The sequence below is a fragment of the Crassostrea angulata genome, chromosome 4 (genome assembly GCF_025612915.1).
Source record: "Crassostrea angulata isolate pt1a10 chromosome 4, ASM2561291v2, whole genome shotgun sequence".
In the NCBI taxonomy this organism is placed as follows: domain Eukaryota; kingdom Metazoa; phylum Mollusca; class Bivalvia; order Ostreida; family Ostreidae; genus Magallana; species Magallana angulata.
The window spans coordinates 9,099,025-9,115,400 of NC_069114.1; the positions used below are offsets into that span (position 1 = coordinate 9,099,025).

At 33.8% G+C, this 16,376-nt stretch overlaps 3 protein-coding genes and 1 pseudogene across 3 annotated transcripts; 1 reads left to right on the plus strand and 3 right to left on the minus strand.

Annotated features, from left to right (window-relative positions):
* Positions 1-222: 222 nt before the first annotated feature.
* On the minus strand, positions 223-2,902 carry LOC128182328 (uncharacterized). The gene is made up of 3 exons (XM_052850925.1): positions 2,657-2,902; positions 2,269-2,400; positions 223-1,984 (listed from the first exon to the last, which is right to left on the minus strand). The coding sequence occupies exon 3, from the start codon at positions 1,938-1,940 to the stop codon at positions 237-239; it is 1,704 nt and encodes a 567-aa protein (XP_052706885.1). The 5' UTR covers positions 1,941-1,984; positions 2,269-2,400; positions 2,657-2,902; the 3' UTR covers positions 223-236.
* A 2,857-nt stretch (positions 2,903-5,759) lies between these two features.
* On the minus strand, positions 5,760-7,512 carry LOC128182341 (uncharacterized). The gene has a single exon (XM_052850939.1). It carries the CDS (start codon positions 7,434-7,436, stop codon positions 6,798-6,800), a length of 639 nt encoding a protein of 212 aa, XP_052706899.1. The 5' UTR covers positions 7,437-7,512; the 3' UTR covers positions 5,760-6,797.
* Positions 7,513-7,842: 330 nt separating this feature from the next.
* LOC128180648 (uncharacterized) lies at positions 7,843-12,013 on the minus strand. The gene is made up of 5 exons (XM_052848787.1): positions 11,076-12,013; positions 10,664-10,755; positions 9,415-9,489; positions 9,009-9,113; positions 7,843-8,562 (listed from the first exon to the last, which is right to left on the minus strand). The coding sequence occupies exons 1-5, from the start codon at positions 11,458-11,460 to the stop codon at positions 7,843-7,845; spliced, it is 1,377 nt and encodes a 458-aa protein (XP_052704747.1). The 5' UTR covers positions 11,461-12,013.
* A 3,772-nt stretch (positions 12,014-15,785) lies between these two features.
* LOC128182348 (RRP12-like protein) overlaps positions 15,786-16,376 on the plus strand; it is an 89,653-nt pseudogene continuing 89,062 nt past the window's right edge.

Below are 16,376 nucleotides of genomic sequence, written 5' to 3' on the forward strand. Positions count from 1 at the left end.
AGTCAACAATTTGTTTACATCATATAGAAAAACTTACATGACCCGATAACAGATTATATATATTTCATCTGTAATGATAAATACCTATACAATATAAACACACACAGTATTCTCATCTAATGTAGGTGGTATATTCAGGAGCAATACAAACACTGTCTTTACATGTAATATCTACACACAGTATGTAATGTAAAATTGGTTCATTTGTTTACATCTAATTTATGCAGTTAATTGATTTACATGTAATATTGGATTTTCTTCACTTTACCTGTGTACTCAGCCACAAAGAGGTTGTCTCTGGTGTCCACACATAAACCCCATGGAAGCTGTAAATCACAGTTGTCAATGTAGCGGAGGAACTGTCCGTCCTGATCCAGGATGTGGATACGGTCGTTGTTAAAGTCTGCTGTCAGGATCCGACCCTGGCTGTCTGTTGTGATGCCGAGTGGAAAGAATGACCCCTTGGTAGTAGAGGGAGGACCAGTGTAGGTAAACCGGAGTTTCCCGGCCTGATTGACCACCACTACTGCATGGGCTTTATAGTCTGACACACAGATATCTAGGTTCCTGTTCTCACTGATGTATTTAGTGTTAAATAATCCACCAAATGAATAGAGAGGTTGTCCTTTGTCATCGTACTGAATACTTTGTTTCTCTGTGGAGCCAGAGTAACGCACAACTTTGGTTTGTTTATGATCATCACTGTCATTATCACTATCATCTTTATCATCACTGTCCATGACAACCAGGAGGTCACCAGAGAAGGTACTACAGACACCGTCAGGTTTCCACCCCTGTAGTCTGATCACTGTCTGTATCTGTGTATTCTTCACTATGTTCACAGTTCTATCATGGTAATCAGTATAAACTAGATCCCCACTCCTTGTCACTGCTATGTCCTCTGGATACTTCCCTGACTTGGTTTGGATGGACTCCACTAGTTCTCCCTGCAGGTTGTAGAGTTTCATCATGTTGTCATTACCACGCGTCCATACTTCTGTGTCATTCAGACATGTCACACCGAATAGATTTCTATACCCTGTGTCTATAGCTGTGATGATCTGGGGTACATCCATCAGTGACCGGTCTGGGGGAGAGGACTCGGCTCCCTGGGACGGCATGCTGTAGTCTTGTTCCTCTGTTGTAAAAGATAATGCTGACAGAGAACCAAACTGTTTAATCAGCTGATCTGTGTGGATTTCCTGAGGTCTAAAGTTTGGTAAGGACACTTTGAGTTTAGGAGGCAATCTTCTGAATTCAGCGTTCCTGGATTTGTACTCAGAGACAAGGCAGACATCTTTGGAGTTCAGTAACTTCTTCAGTTCAGCAATGGTCTGTGTAATTTCAGAAATTGTGTGTGTGATTTCATCTTCCTGTTTATTTAGGATGGGCAGGTGTTTGGATTCCATTTCCTCCACGTTAGATTTCAGGTTTGTGATAATGGCGTCTATTTCTCTGTGCCAGACTTCTCCTTGTTTGTCGATTGCTGTTGTCAATTTCTGGGAGTTTTTACTCAGATCAGCTTTCTGCACTGGGATGTTAGATGCAATCTCTTTGTATTTAGGAAAAATAAATTTCTCCAGTTCTTGCAAATCTTTTTGCAACGTTTCCGTTTTGCTTTCAAAGGTTTTAAGAATGTCAACTTGTATATGTCCTAAATGTTTTTTAGAAGAAATACACTGTGCACAAATAGGAATGTCACATTGTTCACAGTGGAGTTCACATTGTTTGGTGGGGTGTTTCCTACACTTGGGATAGTTCAGAGTGGTTAAGTATTGTTTAAGTGGCACCACTTTATGGACTTTAGAGGAATCAGAGAAATGTGTCTCTACACAGTCTTTACACAGATGTATATGACAAACTTCACAGTACATGGGGGCCACAGAGTACTGACACAGGGTGCAGCGTACAACATCCTGGGCGCTGTTCCAGGGGTCCATGGTCAGGGAACGTTTATGTACTATCTAGCGGGATCGATATTAATCTGAAAAGAATTTTGAACATGTAAATACATGTATTGTCAAAATTACATAAATACACACATGTAGTATTAAATGTAATAGACATCAAATTAATTTTATGCAGTACCTATGTACATGCCATATATTAATTAATTTATACCATTACATGCTATTGCTTTTTGTAGGTGGAACTTATCTATCAAAAACAATTTAAATTAACTTATTACAAAATTAATAAATGTTTATAACTTAATATAGTCTATAAAACTGTCAGATTATTAATAAATAAGTAACTTGAAAAACTTACTTATTCAAATCCACTGATAAACTACTGTCGAACTTCGCAATCCAACATGGTGGGTTCTGGGTGTTTAATCTTTGTTCCTGGTCTCCCAGGAACCTGTTAGATGTTAATGTTGCAACATTCTCTGTCCACAATCTACATGTAGATGACATATTGTTGTTCTTGGTCAGTACAATATGGTTATTTCTAAGATCAAATTCTCAAAATCAAAGGAAAAAACCCACATGTATATGTGTATGGTCTCAATCATTAATATCTATACACTAGCGAGATGTAGTCCCCCCCCCCCCCCCCATAATAAAAAAATAATCAACAGTCATAGAAAGATATTTAGATATATTTATTTACGGTAGAAGAAAAAACCCAGTTGATATAAAAAAAAAAATCATACCTGCATGTTCAAGGGTTTCCAGAGATTACATTTACAAACAACTTCAGAACCACAGTGTTCAGCTACTGAAAAACTTCAAAATCCAACATGGCGGGCCGTAGATGTTTATTGTTCCTGGTCCTCCTACCTGTACAGGATCACATGATTCAGATTTAAATGTCAGGTACACACCTGTTATATGACAAGGACAGAGAAATCAGATATCCGAGTACTCTCAAATCTAGGTCAAACATTGTGAAGGTTTAAACGGGAAACAGCATTTTTTATTTGGTGAAAACAGAGAAACAGTAAAAAACATTCAGTTTTGATTCTTTAATTGTTTTTTTAAAAACATGCACCCACTTAAAAAAATATTCTGTAATTGTGTGCGTTGGAGGAGGAGAGGGGAGATAGGAATATAGGAATCGGGCTGATCCATTTTAGAAACAACATTTTGTATTTAAAAGTTTAATTAAGGTTACTCTGAGTTACTAAAAAACAAAAGTAGTATGAACAATGTTATTGATAACAATAGTTTCAAGCCATAAGGTGAAATTCATACTGTGTGTTGACTGTGTTGACTTGATTCCTGTATTGTGTCTATACACAGGGTGTGCTGTCAACTGGCAAACTGCGGGACAGTCCCATGCAGATTTTCTTACAAAGCAGAGCTTGAGCACGCTATTGGAGCAGCCATCAATTATCTCGGACCATGGCACATCCTGGAAGCTGTGCCTCTCAACATCACAGGAGATGAGTGAGTGGGATTCAGTTAATTGGGGAAGCATTTTTATATATCGCTGATTCTTTAAAATTGTTTAAACTAAATTGGCCCCTGAATGATTATTTGACCTCACAAGGGGTTCAGATTTTGATGTAGGTTAATTTATATCCTAGCTGTATATGGGTATATCCCTCTAACTATTTTTAGAATCGGTAGGACAACAAAGTAGTGCCTTTAAGCAAAATAGTCCCTATACTTGCAGAGTGTATACACATTTATTGGGACAATTTAAACCAGAATACTTGACACATGTCAGAAAAGAGGATTTGCAATTTTAAAAACAAGTGTCAAAACTGAATTATCATTTGAAGAAAAATCGAATTGAAACTGTTTGATGTACACCCTTTCCAAAACTGAGAAAATGAATCTGACTTCAAACTACTAAATTTTAACAGGAAAGATACAATATGATGAGCTTTCATTCAAGAGGTTCCTCGTTGCTGAACGAAAATTAGGGCCGGATCTATAAATCCAAACGTTAACATTACCGCCTATGGAAAATGCATTAGTGGACTTTACCCATATTAAGCTTCATTTGCAATTATTATGATAAACGTGCATTTTTCTTTCGTACATCTTCTCATTTATGTGTACAAACTTAATTTCCAACAAGTTTAATTATTTTGATAACACATTTTATAGGATATATCCATCACACCCCCCCCCCCCAGGGTTAAAAAAAAAACAATATATGTAACCGTTCTTGGACGAATAAAACAAAACACCAAGACGATTGTAGGGTTCTATATTATATATATTCTGAGCGTTACGTCGCATTAATCGTTTCACCCTAAAACAATACATAAAACAAATAAGCACACCACTATAACAACACAAACATTATAGACATCGCAAACATGTATAACATACATTTACTTATAGGTCAATTATATCGCTTTACATTTAATCGCAATACACGATAAATCTGAATTTTATGTTAAATAATATTTCCAACTCTTAGAAACATCACTCTAATATATAGATTATATGAAAACTATTTACAATAATGAATTTCAACAGATAGTTACCAATTTATGGAACTAGGTGCACGACACTGCATATACGTAGTATCAATCAGCGGATCAGGCTCATTATATGACTTGACCTATTTATAATTTATACAATATATAAGATCTTGTCTACTATACAATTAAATATTTAAGAGTCATTCTCTGTAAAAACCAAAGAATCCAAGGATGCCGTTCAAACAAATACTTCCAAAATGCAAAATTTTTTTTACAGGGAGTGTACTCAAGTGTCTGATGGTAAAATTCGACTTAGTTTATTTTTTGGGGTGGCCGTTGCCATGGCAACCAGAACTGACCGATAAATAGTCAATTTGACAGAATCTATTTTCTGAAATATAGCATTTTTAACTCCCATATTTAATTTTAATACAAATTGTGATTATCTTTTAAATTAGATTAAATGTTTTGAAAATTCCCCAAAACTAAGAATAGTTAAGAAATTTTTTCATTACCTCGAGTATAAAGAGCAAATTGAAGTTTAAAAATGTCGAATTTCGTGGTTTTTCAAAATGTAGAAAATACCCAATTTTACAACAATTTCAGTTCAATATATCTAGATATTCCAAGATAGGTTTTCAAAAAGACTTGCATGTTGTTAATAATTATACTTTTACCTTTCATATCATATAGATTTTAAAAGTGTGTATTTTTGTAAACAAGGGATATGCCAGAATGAAAATGACCCAAAATTCCGAATTTTCTCTGATACAAATTTTGAAATTCTACCATAGGTGGCTTATTTGTTGTGTTTATTTCATCTTTGGGAGCAAAACATTTACATTTATTTTAATTTGATAATGAAAATGAAATTGTATCATGTATTGGGTTGATAACTGCAAAAAGTGGTTACCATGGCAACCATTCTAAGAAATCATGATTTTTTAAAAATCATTTTTTCAAAGTACACAAACTATATTTGTAACTGGGTAGTTGTGTCAAGCAGCAATATAAAATAGGCCTGTCTATTTCATTGCTGCCACTCATCCATGGCTCTTTGAAATCAACAAGATTTGTCTGGCTTTTGAGTTAGGACTTATGCAATCGGTGCATATTTTGCTTGAAACAAGTGTCATTTTTTACTTGCTTTAACGCAAGAAATAGATAGTAAGTCCAACATCATGTTAAAATGGTTTAATGTAAAGTATCCTATTTATTGAGAGCTGTTCCTAGCGTGTGATAAGTTGGCCTTGCCCTGATGATTAAACCTTTGCTTGAGTAATGTAAAATATCAGCTATTGACATCCTGTATAATAAGGTAATGATCATCTTAAAACTTAAGAAAATAAGCAAACAAATACAACATGTAAATTGTTAGAAGAATTTTACTGTTGACTTTTTTTTTTTTACCACAATAGCAAATGCAAATCACATTACATGTGATGTTAATCAATCATTTCAACTATTTGGCTACTATAATCATTCTTAAACCTAAAGATTCCAATCATAACTGCATAAAATCTTGAATTTCAAATATCACCAACATATAAAGCTGCATGTACATTGGGTTTATACAAGTATACAATGCCCAAAAAAGTCTTTTGACAATTTTTTTTAGTTTTATGATCTCTCATGACGATACATGTATGGTTGAAATCTGTTCAAAAGAAGCAAAATTAAATCTATATATAAACACACATTAAAACCCTCCCCATTAACATTTACATTAACATATTTACTGCAGAAGCAAGCTCAGATTTTGCAGCAGGCCAAGTTTACGAGTATATTTCAACTACGCCAGTGACTTGCGATGTTACGAGTATGTTTCACCTGCGCCAGAGGATCGCATCCTGTTCTGCAAAATCACGTTATGCTCTACATTTTAACATATTAAAAATTTTAAAATGCAATACACCCTTGCTTAAATGGTATTAAACTAACTCCATTCACATTTTGCTTAAACAAAGGGGATAAACATTTTTTAATGGATTCTAGAAAGCCAAATTTAATGTCAAGGGGTCAAACCATGCAACATTCGGGCTGATATGAGTGCAATAATAAAACATAAACATGTTAATTACAACGTGAACCACATGTTCACTTTTGATAGCAAACTGACTGCAAAAATTGATAAATGAAGTGTTTTAAGTATGAATAACATCAAGTATTTATCCTATAAATAAATACATAATAATTCCCAGTTCTATTTACTTCTTACATGTACAATAAAGCATAACTAATTACCTATGAACAGAAATATACAATCATGTAATTGTAGAACAATAAAAGCATACCAATATATACTACATGTGACTATTCAAAATTCATCACATATTATCCCAGCGTACATTTCCTATTAAAAAGAATCAACAATATGAATACAACAATAGCAATGCTGATTATGTCTAGTGAATTATTCATCAATAATATTTGCTCTTATTTTACTAATTTCTGTTTCCTTCTTGGCTTCCCAATTTTCAGCTTCAGCCATCTTGTTTTTCTTGCTCATTCTTGAGAAAAAGGAAGTTATTTGCTGCATGGACAGTATCTCATCGTATGAAAAACGCCTTGTACCATCTGCCCTTCTTTCATACATCATGGATTCAGAGAGAATAAAAGGGTCCTCTTTCTTTCCTGTCTGAAGTCCGACGTTAAATTTTTGGACTAAAAAATCTCTCTGATTTTCATTAAATCTCCTTGAGCGTCTCTCATCTTTCAAAGCCCAGCCAGAGTTTAATTCACTATCTGCTGCTTGTGTCTCTGTGTCTTCAGTCAAACATAACTTCAGATTCAGATTCTCTGAATGAGATATTTTTGTTACATACTTTCTTTTTGTAAGATCTGCTATGGAACTTGAACTTAGTTCCAATTCAAGGTTACACTTTTCAAAAAGAAGATGGTTCGATAAATCCTCACTTGAGCCAAAAGCTGCAACGCAACCCTCATTTGGGCAATGGAAGGTCTTTTCTGTTTCTGTAGTTGTGTTGACTTTTATCATATGGAAACCAATGTCCTCTGGTTGCTCCAAAATGGTCAATGGCAGGTGCTCCATACTTGGAATGCCAATGGCAGTATTTGGGATCAATAAACCTACAAATTTTATAGTTGAATCCAAGTATAATGATTGTCAGGAATTTTTTTTACACAGATGTGGTTTGTTGTCATAATGTTTTACTGTTTTAAGATAATGAACTTTCAATGATGTTTATATTTGCAGGGTTTTTTTCCCCTCTAAATAACTAAAATGTTGATTTGAATGACACTTTTGTGTACACAAATGCATAAAATGTTCATGTACAATATGGCGGCGCCCATGGCTGGAAGAAATTTTTTTTGGCCTTAGTACCCCCGATTCAACTTTCATTTTTCAATGATTTTCTTATTTATACGTGTTACCATTAATCCTCGCTTCTTATCTAAAGCACTAGTACAATTATATTAATTACTTGGGTAACAGCTTACTTAATCAGTATCTGAAATTTGTATTTTAACTTACCAAGAGGAGAAATGTTATTTTCAGAGCAGTAGGCTTTATACTGTTGAATAACATCACTGGATCCCATGCAACGAATCACGTTTGGCATTTCATATACTGTTCCGTCTGACAATTTAATCTTTCTTTCTCCATATGGTAGATCTCGGATAACATGAGGAGAAGTAATGAAATCCAGAAAACTGTCCAACTTCACTGGATCCATTCTTTTTCTTGTAGAAGTTATACCTACAGGAAGACCAGGGCCAACATTCTTTGCATGATTCTTAGCAGCATAGTACTTTGATTCTGTTATGTTTGGTAAAAGGGATTTTGCTTCTTTGAATGATAAAGTTTGCGTAAAAAAAGAGAGAATTTGCCGTCTGTGATGCCATGTTTCTGAAGTTTGATATGCATGAACGAGTGGTCCAAATGTTCCTTCAGGTATGACACTGGGTGTCATTTTTTGATTTTCTTCAGACACTAGAAGATTCTTCACCACTTCTTCAACATTCTTTGGAAAAATTATGGTGATCAATTTTGTCAAGATGTTTCTAAATCGTTTGGTGTAGTAAGATTTAGCTGACTTAGAGTAAGAGTCCCACTGGTATCTTCCATCATCTGAGAATTCTCTTTCACCAATTATCTTAAGATACTCATTCAGGTGCTGAATGTCATGGCTAAATGTAAAACTCTGGTTCGAGTTCTGTAAAAAATAACATATTTTAGATTTAAATAATACATGTACGCTATTATAAAACAAAGTCTTAATTTTAAATGAAACCATCTGACTTGTGTACTTGTTTATTTTTTATTTGCCCGAACATTACTTGTAGGTGTTTAGACTCTATTAAAAGCAATGTCAAAGCCGTAATACAATTATCTCCTCCTCAACATCAGAGGCAAATTTTAATATGGGGCGAAATGACTTCATACCAATTGACTTGTGTACTTGTTATTTTTGATTTGCCAGAACATTACTCATACTAGGTATTTAGGCTCTATCAAAAGAGATGTTAAAAATTAGATTTCAAATTGATACATATTGATATATCAAATGATTAGATTCATTTGACACTTACTTTGACTGTTCTCATATTTTACTTATTGTCATATATTTTATGTAAATATATGTCTCTCTGTTGTACTTACTTGAGAGAGGCATTCCATGCTACTTTCACAAGATGTCTGAGAAAGGCTACATGTACTTTCAGTATTTTCACAAGAAGTTTGAGTACTAATTGTATCTTCGGTAACCTGAAAATCATTACCAAGATATTGTAAATATTCCATATCATAAATTTGTGTAACATAAGCATCTTAGAAAGGTTTAAAAAACCTCAGTACAATTGATACTTAGGAAAAGTGATACATATGTACATGTAGAATGGAATTGTAAATAGTGTAAATGTGTCAAAATATATAGATGACAATTCAAATTCACTGAATAATTAACATATTTCTTTTAAAAGTGATGTTTCATATAAAAATTATATCAATGAACATCAATGCTATTTATACCACACACTGGTACACTTTACTATTTGAGAATACTTACTGTAATGCTAGGTGGTTCCCTTGCTTCTGAGAGGTAAGACCCTTCCGTCTCAGTGGAAGTAGCTTGCTGCAGTTGCTATAAATTCAAAAACAGAATCAAATTTCAAATTGGTAGTTAAAATATGACACAAGAATAATAATAATTATATGTGTATTGGATCTCTCATGATTTGCGATGGTATGTAATTTTTATCCAACTTCTCCGGCCTTTTGGGCAGAGCTCAGAAAAACGCCTCGAATGCATTGAAATTACTGGATGTTAGAATTTTATATCATATACTTATAGAAAACATACCCTTTTCCGCCCTGTGTGATATAAACCGTAAATTTGCCTACCCGTGTGATATAAACACTGGGAGTGATGTATAAGATTTACAGGGTATATCACACCACTTTCCAGCGATCTTAGGAAGATTACATTAGGCCAAAAAAAAAAATGTGTGTTTCCAGTTTCCCGACCGACCTTATTTTTTATGAGCCTTTCCTAACACTTTTTATTCTAAATCCAGATTACCAACCGTAATTGGTTTAAACAATAGAGTCTTTACAAATCAGAGTTCAAAAAATGCTTGTAACAATTCAATAGAAAACACCACTTATCAAAACGTTTTAAAGATTTTTATGTGCAGATTGACAGCATGGATGAAAGTTATCCTTGATTATTTTAGCTAAATTATCAATGCAATACATAGTTTCATACGGCAGTGATGTGTTATAAATAAATATAAAGATGTACAAGAAAAAAGCAGAGGCAAAGTTTTTTTATTTTATTTCTGGGTGTGGAGACTGCAGACATCGTAAGTCTTTGAATAGGCCCAACAATCATTCACATTAATATGTAAACGGTGTGACCGTTGGAGCGAGCGCAGATTTTACAGGGTGCAGTTTGATTTTTGTAGAACAAAATTTATTTAAAACACATACAGTAGGTTCCGCTTGGTTGCCTACTCAAATCGTTAGCCAAAGTTTAACTAAACGTCGCGTGCTCAGTCTACATTTTGACATGTTTTAGATGTAAAACGTACACGTTTTGTCGTCAGAAATAGCCGAAGAGAATTACGTTATTCCGAACTTTATTTTCTTTTTCTTTCATTGTTTATCAATTTAATTCATATAAATGCCGCGGTAATAAAATTCAATACTTTATTCAGTATCGAAATACATTCAAGGTGTTTTTCCGAGCTCCGCCCGGAGGCTTGAGAAGTTGTGATTGGGTTCAGTGGAATTCAAAATAAAGATTGCTACTGAACCTTGTCTTTGTCTGATGTTGAACACTCCATGTAATGATCCTCTTCATTCTCATGTTCCTCTCTTATTTTCTTAAGACACATGGTACAGCATGCTACATAAACAATAAATTCAAAATAATTCAAAGCCTTTTAATTTATGTTGACAGATTGCCAAAATGGGTCTTTTTATATAAATAATTATTTTATTACCTAATAAATTTTGGAGAATCCTTTATGATCATACAATTCAAGTTAATCAAAGATATGTTAACATTAATTTTGATTTAAAAACTTTTTAAAATTAGCATTCTATTAAAATATGTGACAGAAAACATTATTATTTGCATGTACATGACATGTGTAATGAACACAAGTTTAGTCTTTTTTATCAATATATTTAAATAAGAACTAATAATCTATAAAAGATACTTACGTGTATTCACAGGTAGTGTTATACCAGCATGACTAATCAAATGGATGATATCACTCTCCTTTAATCCCCTGCTTGCACTTTTTATATGCGTACGAATAGGAAGAGATCTAAGTCCATCTTCTCTGGTGTTGTCTATGTGAGGGTGGGAGCTTAGCAAACTTGGGATTTGACACAGCTTCCTTCTTGATCGTTTTGTATTTGATTTCAAATAAAAGTTAAAATGGCTCGTGCATATTTGATAGTTGTTGTATTTAGCGAATGCAACACAAGGTTTTAGGCCTACTTCAGATAAAATAATACAAACATGATCCGAGCTGAAATTCACGAGATGCTGTATTTCTTCAGAGCAGTCTAATTCACATCTCCCAACAAAGCTGCATTGCATGTTGGTTACTTTCTTTTGAAGTTATCAATGTAAGGTCATAAAAATACTGTAAACTGGTATAAAACTAGTCAAAACCAAAGGTTTGTATAAATATACTCCAGACGACATGCTTACAAATCGGACTGTTTTTACCTCCTTTCACTGTAGTCACTAGAGAGTTTTACAAAGGGCGATAACTCTTTTAGCCAAAACCAAGATATTTAGAGTTTTTATATGCATTTCTTTTTCTTAATACACAAAACACATCTCCAAAACTAAAATAAATAATAAATACAGTATGTTTATCTTTAAATTATTGCTAAAATTTTATAAACTTATCTTGGGATTTTTCATAAAATGACACCGAATTGTTGATTGTTTAGCCTGTTTGCTATGGGTTAACCCTGAAATGAATATTTGGGCCATAACCCCTATGATGTGTCTCAGCCAAATTTTTTTTTATGCAAAATAAATCTCATATACACTTTTAATTTTCCATATAAGTTTTATTAAATTTGGTGACATTCATTTGAACCCAATCTGGGGTCCTTACAGAGAATGGCTCTTAAGACGTATACTGCTCACTGATATTTACATTGCACTGTATTCAAAACGTTCACTCTACACACTCATACTTATATATTAACTTTATTACTTATTTTACTCTAGTTTAGAATTGTATTTATTTAAAGAATTATGTTTTAAAAGAATAACTTACAGGTCTGAGTCTGTATGCTTTGTCTCAGTCTGAAACACACCTGTCTGGCTAGAAGTCTTGGTTGCAATTTAAAGAATTACAGAACCAGAATACAAAAGAATATCTCCCGCCAAACTCTATCAGTAGTGACCAATACTGACCAATCACAAACCGTAAATATAAAAATACCTATCTTCAAATGGAATAATCCAAACCACTGAAATAAATAACCTCAACGGACTATACCATTATTTATAATAGGGGTGTTTAAGTTTACACACACTTGTTAGTATTAGTGCAGCGCAAAGAGTGAAAGATGGAAAAAGTGAATGAATACCGGTAACTAATGCTAAAAATAAAACTAAGTCAAACTATCACAAACTCCCCCCAGTTGTGAAATGACGTCCTCGTCATTTCCAACTGAGAACTGAAATAGCTATGATCATAAAAACAATATATCTACAATTTGCTAATAATGTCTGAAATGCAACCTAATAAAATATTTCTTTCCTCTGACCGATTTGTGTTTTCTAAAATTTGCTTCAAAATACTCAACTCTTCTCTTCGCCTGTCGCAAATCTGATACAGCTGGTAATCGGCAAATCTCTTTGGCGGTCGTCTAGTTCTTGCAGATCTCCTTAACCCTATCTCATCACCAGGTTCAGAGCCATCACCCTCCTCATCTTGGGGTGCAGGGTCTTCCGCGGCTTCCCTTTCTGGCTGTGTAACCTCTTCTTCTACAACTCTAACTGGTTCCTTAGAAATCTCTATAGGAGTTCTTTGTACAGGTACCTTTACAACTTGGATCTCATATTCTGAGTCACTATCACTGATATCTAGATCTGCCACATCATTTTGCTGCTTCAACTCTGTTTCTTCTTCATTCTGTGTTGTGTCCTTCTGTTTATTGGCTCTAGGTTTGGGAATTGTATTTATTTAAAGAATTATGTTTTAAAAGAATAACTTACAGGTCTGAGTCTGTATGCTTTGTCTCAGTCTGAAACACACCTGTCTGGCTAGAAGTCTTGGTTGCAATTTAAAGAATTACAGAACCAGAATACAAAAGAATATCTCCCGCCAAACTCTATCAGTAGTGACCAATACTGACCAATCACAAACCGTAAATATAAAAATACCTATCTTCAAATGGAATAATCCAAACCACTGAAATAAATAACCTCAACGGACTATACCATTATTTATAATAGGGGTGTTTAAGTTTACACACACTTGTTAGTATTAGTGCAGCGCAAAGAGTGAAAGATGGAAAAAGTGAATGAATACCGGTAACTAATGCTAAAAATAAAACTAAGTCAAACTATCACATATAAATTAAAGAAATTATGATTTAAACTTGAATATGATTTATTGTGAGTTTTTACATAAAAAAATATATATGTGTGTTTCTAATTATATATTAGTTTAGAAGACATTTTTATAAATTTTGAGACCAATTATCACTTCCGGTTTTTAGTGCGATCATTTCAAGCAAGCATAAGTGAAAGTAGAGAAGCCGAAAGTTTCTGGTGAGGAAAAATACTTCATTCTAGCAGTGTCCAGCTATCTAAGATTAGTTTGCATTGTAAGGGAATTGTATATTAGTGTCCGTTAGGTTCCAATTCTATATTTATGATGATAGATTTACATTTAATTTGAGTAAATTAATTTGTCATGCATATGACATGACTATGTACCGAAGATGTAGGTATGCACTCTTTAATATGTAGAAACCTACCATGTTGGTAAGTACTTAATCAACAAAACCTATCTTTGTTCATCATAATCAAAATTAAATGAAATTATCAGTAATCATTGTAAGTAGATATTTACTATATATTGTTATATTCAGTAGTATATTCTCACTATATAACTCTATATAGACGAATAGTCAATAATTGTAATATTAGCTCGTCCGAAAAATATTGACCGGTCAATATTTTTTTGATATTGACCGGCTAGGAATAATATCTGGAGAACATTCCCTCTTTTTCAAATAATCACCTCTGATTAGTTGATTCGTTAACAATGACGTAAATATAACTCTTCGCGACTCAAAAACAAGGTGACGTCATAATAGACAGTCAGTCAAGGCAAGTAAACAACGGACGCGCAATGCGACGGTTTGCTTTCATAAAGGATATAAGGATTTGCGAATTACTGTGAAGTAAAATCAGGTAGAACATCTATATATTAATTCTTTCAGTTGGCGGAATATCACCAGTGACCGTTTGATGCTGAGGATACTTTGGAAACGAACTTTGCACAGAATTGAATTCGTGAATTCTTTGTTGAACTGTGAAAATTACGGTGATCTGTTTTCAATTACTTTATTAATTTTGGTTTGTTTCTTCATATAACAAAACAAATGTTGACTGTGTTTTCGGGCAACATTGATTATATTAGCCCCCTTGGGACGAAAATATTGCCCTCTGCTTCGCTTCGGGCAATATTTCGTCCCTCATGGGCTAATATAATCAATGTTGCCCTCAACCCCAGTCAATATTTGTATAGTATTGATTTATTCATACTATTGAAAAAAATAGATCAAAATGTTGGGGTGGGGGTTGATACTGAATGTTGGTTGGAGGGGGGGGGGGGGTGTTGGTCTTTAGGCTGTACAGATGTGTTGTGCATGAAGATGTAGTTATTGTTGCCTATCTATTCTCTCTTTCTGTGTCTCTCCCTCTTTCTCTCATTCATTCTCTCTCTCTCTCTCTCTCTCTCTCTCTCTCTCTCTCTCTCTCTCTCTCTCTCTCTCTCTCTCTCTCTCAATATATGACTGCTTTTGACATGGAATTGCAAATGTTGGGGATAGTGTTTGTTATATGAAGAATTAAATTCAAAACATTTAATTTTAGATAACATGTAAATTGAAATGGAACTTCTTCAAAGAATAAAACATAACAATGAGCCGCACTTGATGTAAGTAAAATTTATTTTGTAAGTACACTCGTCCAAGTTTAAAAGAAGGAACCTGTAAAAACTATACACCTTGGCCAGTATTTTACATGCAGATAAATATAGAATATCACACTTTTGTTTTGATCTCAGCCCTGGTGTCAGCCCGAGCGGTTGGTATCGGCTCAAGCCCGAAGGGGGCGGGCCGATACTATTCGAGGGCTGATACCAGGGACAAGATCAAAACAAAAGTGTGATGTTGTTTATATCATATATCTAAAATCAAGGACTTTAATTCAAATTTAAATTCCAAATAAGGAATATAATTTATCATGAAGAAGCTATAGATTTTTTTCGGATTTACAAAACTTGTTCGTTTTTATTTCTTTTTATATGTGTTAAAACTGTAAAGAGTTGTCGGACTTTGTTGACAAACCATCGTCATTTAAAATACAGTAGAAGAGAGTCTGTCGTCTGAAATGAAGGACTATCTTCTAGAATTCAAAATTATCGCGAGATAAACTTCCCTCCTACGCAGCTTCGTTATGAGTCAAATTCTTTCACTGGGATTTCGTAAGTTTCCCGTCAGATTCCATACATAAAGATCCATACTGTTATATAGAAAGTTATTGGAGAACGTTCATAAGCGCGTCCATTACTTTAACCCCTTAATTTTTACAGTCTAATCTCTGATTTTCTAAGATTAAGTCTCGTTCCATCCTTCTCCATATCCTCCATAGTTTAAACGTTGATTGATATTAAATAAATTGTGCTATTGTTCTAAATACACAAGGTTACCTCCCCTTACTTAGATACACATCACTCTTTGGCGCTATTTTTGAATTATTATTTTTCAATTTTCGGTAATACATCAAAATATTCAGACGTGTAAGGTGATAATTTGTATTATATATTCGTTATTCTATCGTTTTTTCACAAACTAGTCTTAATTTAAAGCAGAGATATATGGAAATTATCTATTTCAAATTTGAGGGCAATACACCCCCTTGACGACGGGCTGAGACAGAGAAATATCAGCCCCGAGGGCGATACAGCCCTAGCTTCCGGTTGCTGTCTCACCTAGTCCAAAACACGTGTATCAGGGCTGATACACTACTAGGTATATGATATTTTAGAATATTAGATCCTGGGAAACTTTATATTGATTTACAATACTACTTATTTCACAGACTTAGTGGGTATTTCTTGTTCTTCTGGATTTTAAACTTTAGTTAAATTTAGACTCTCTTCCACAGGATATGTCTTTTGATAAATTTTGTTAAATTTGTTAGCATGATAAAAATATACAAGAGTAAAAAGAAAAACTCCTTATTGGCAAGTT

What these genes read in the sequence shown, in the direction of transcription:
- LOC128182341 (XM_052850939.1), bottom strand. Translation starts at nt 7,436, where the DNA reads ATGGAGCACCTGCCATTGACCATTTTGGAGCAACCAGAGGACATTGGT.
- LOC128182328 (XM_052850925.1), bottom strand. Translation starts at nt 1,940, where the DNA reads ATGGACCCCTGGAACAGCGCCCAGGATGTTGTACGCTGCACCCTGTGT.
- LOC128180648 (XM_052848787.1), bottom strand. Translation starts at nt 11,460, where the DNA reads ATGCAATGCAGCTTTGTTGGGAGATGTGAATTAGACTGCTCTGAAGAA. An exon ending in GGGAACCACCTAGCATTACA is followed by an intron (nt 9,114 to 9,414) that starts GTAAGTATTCTC and finishes AATGATTTTCAG; the next exon opens with GTTACCGAAGATACAATTAG. An exon ending in GCATGGAATGCCTCTCTCAA is followed by an intron (nt 8,563 to 9,008) that starts GTAAGTACAACA and finishes TATTTTTTACAG; the next exon opens with AACTCGAACCAGAGTTTTAC.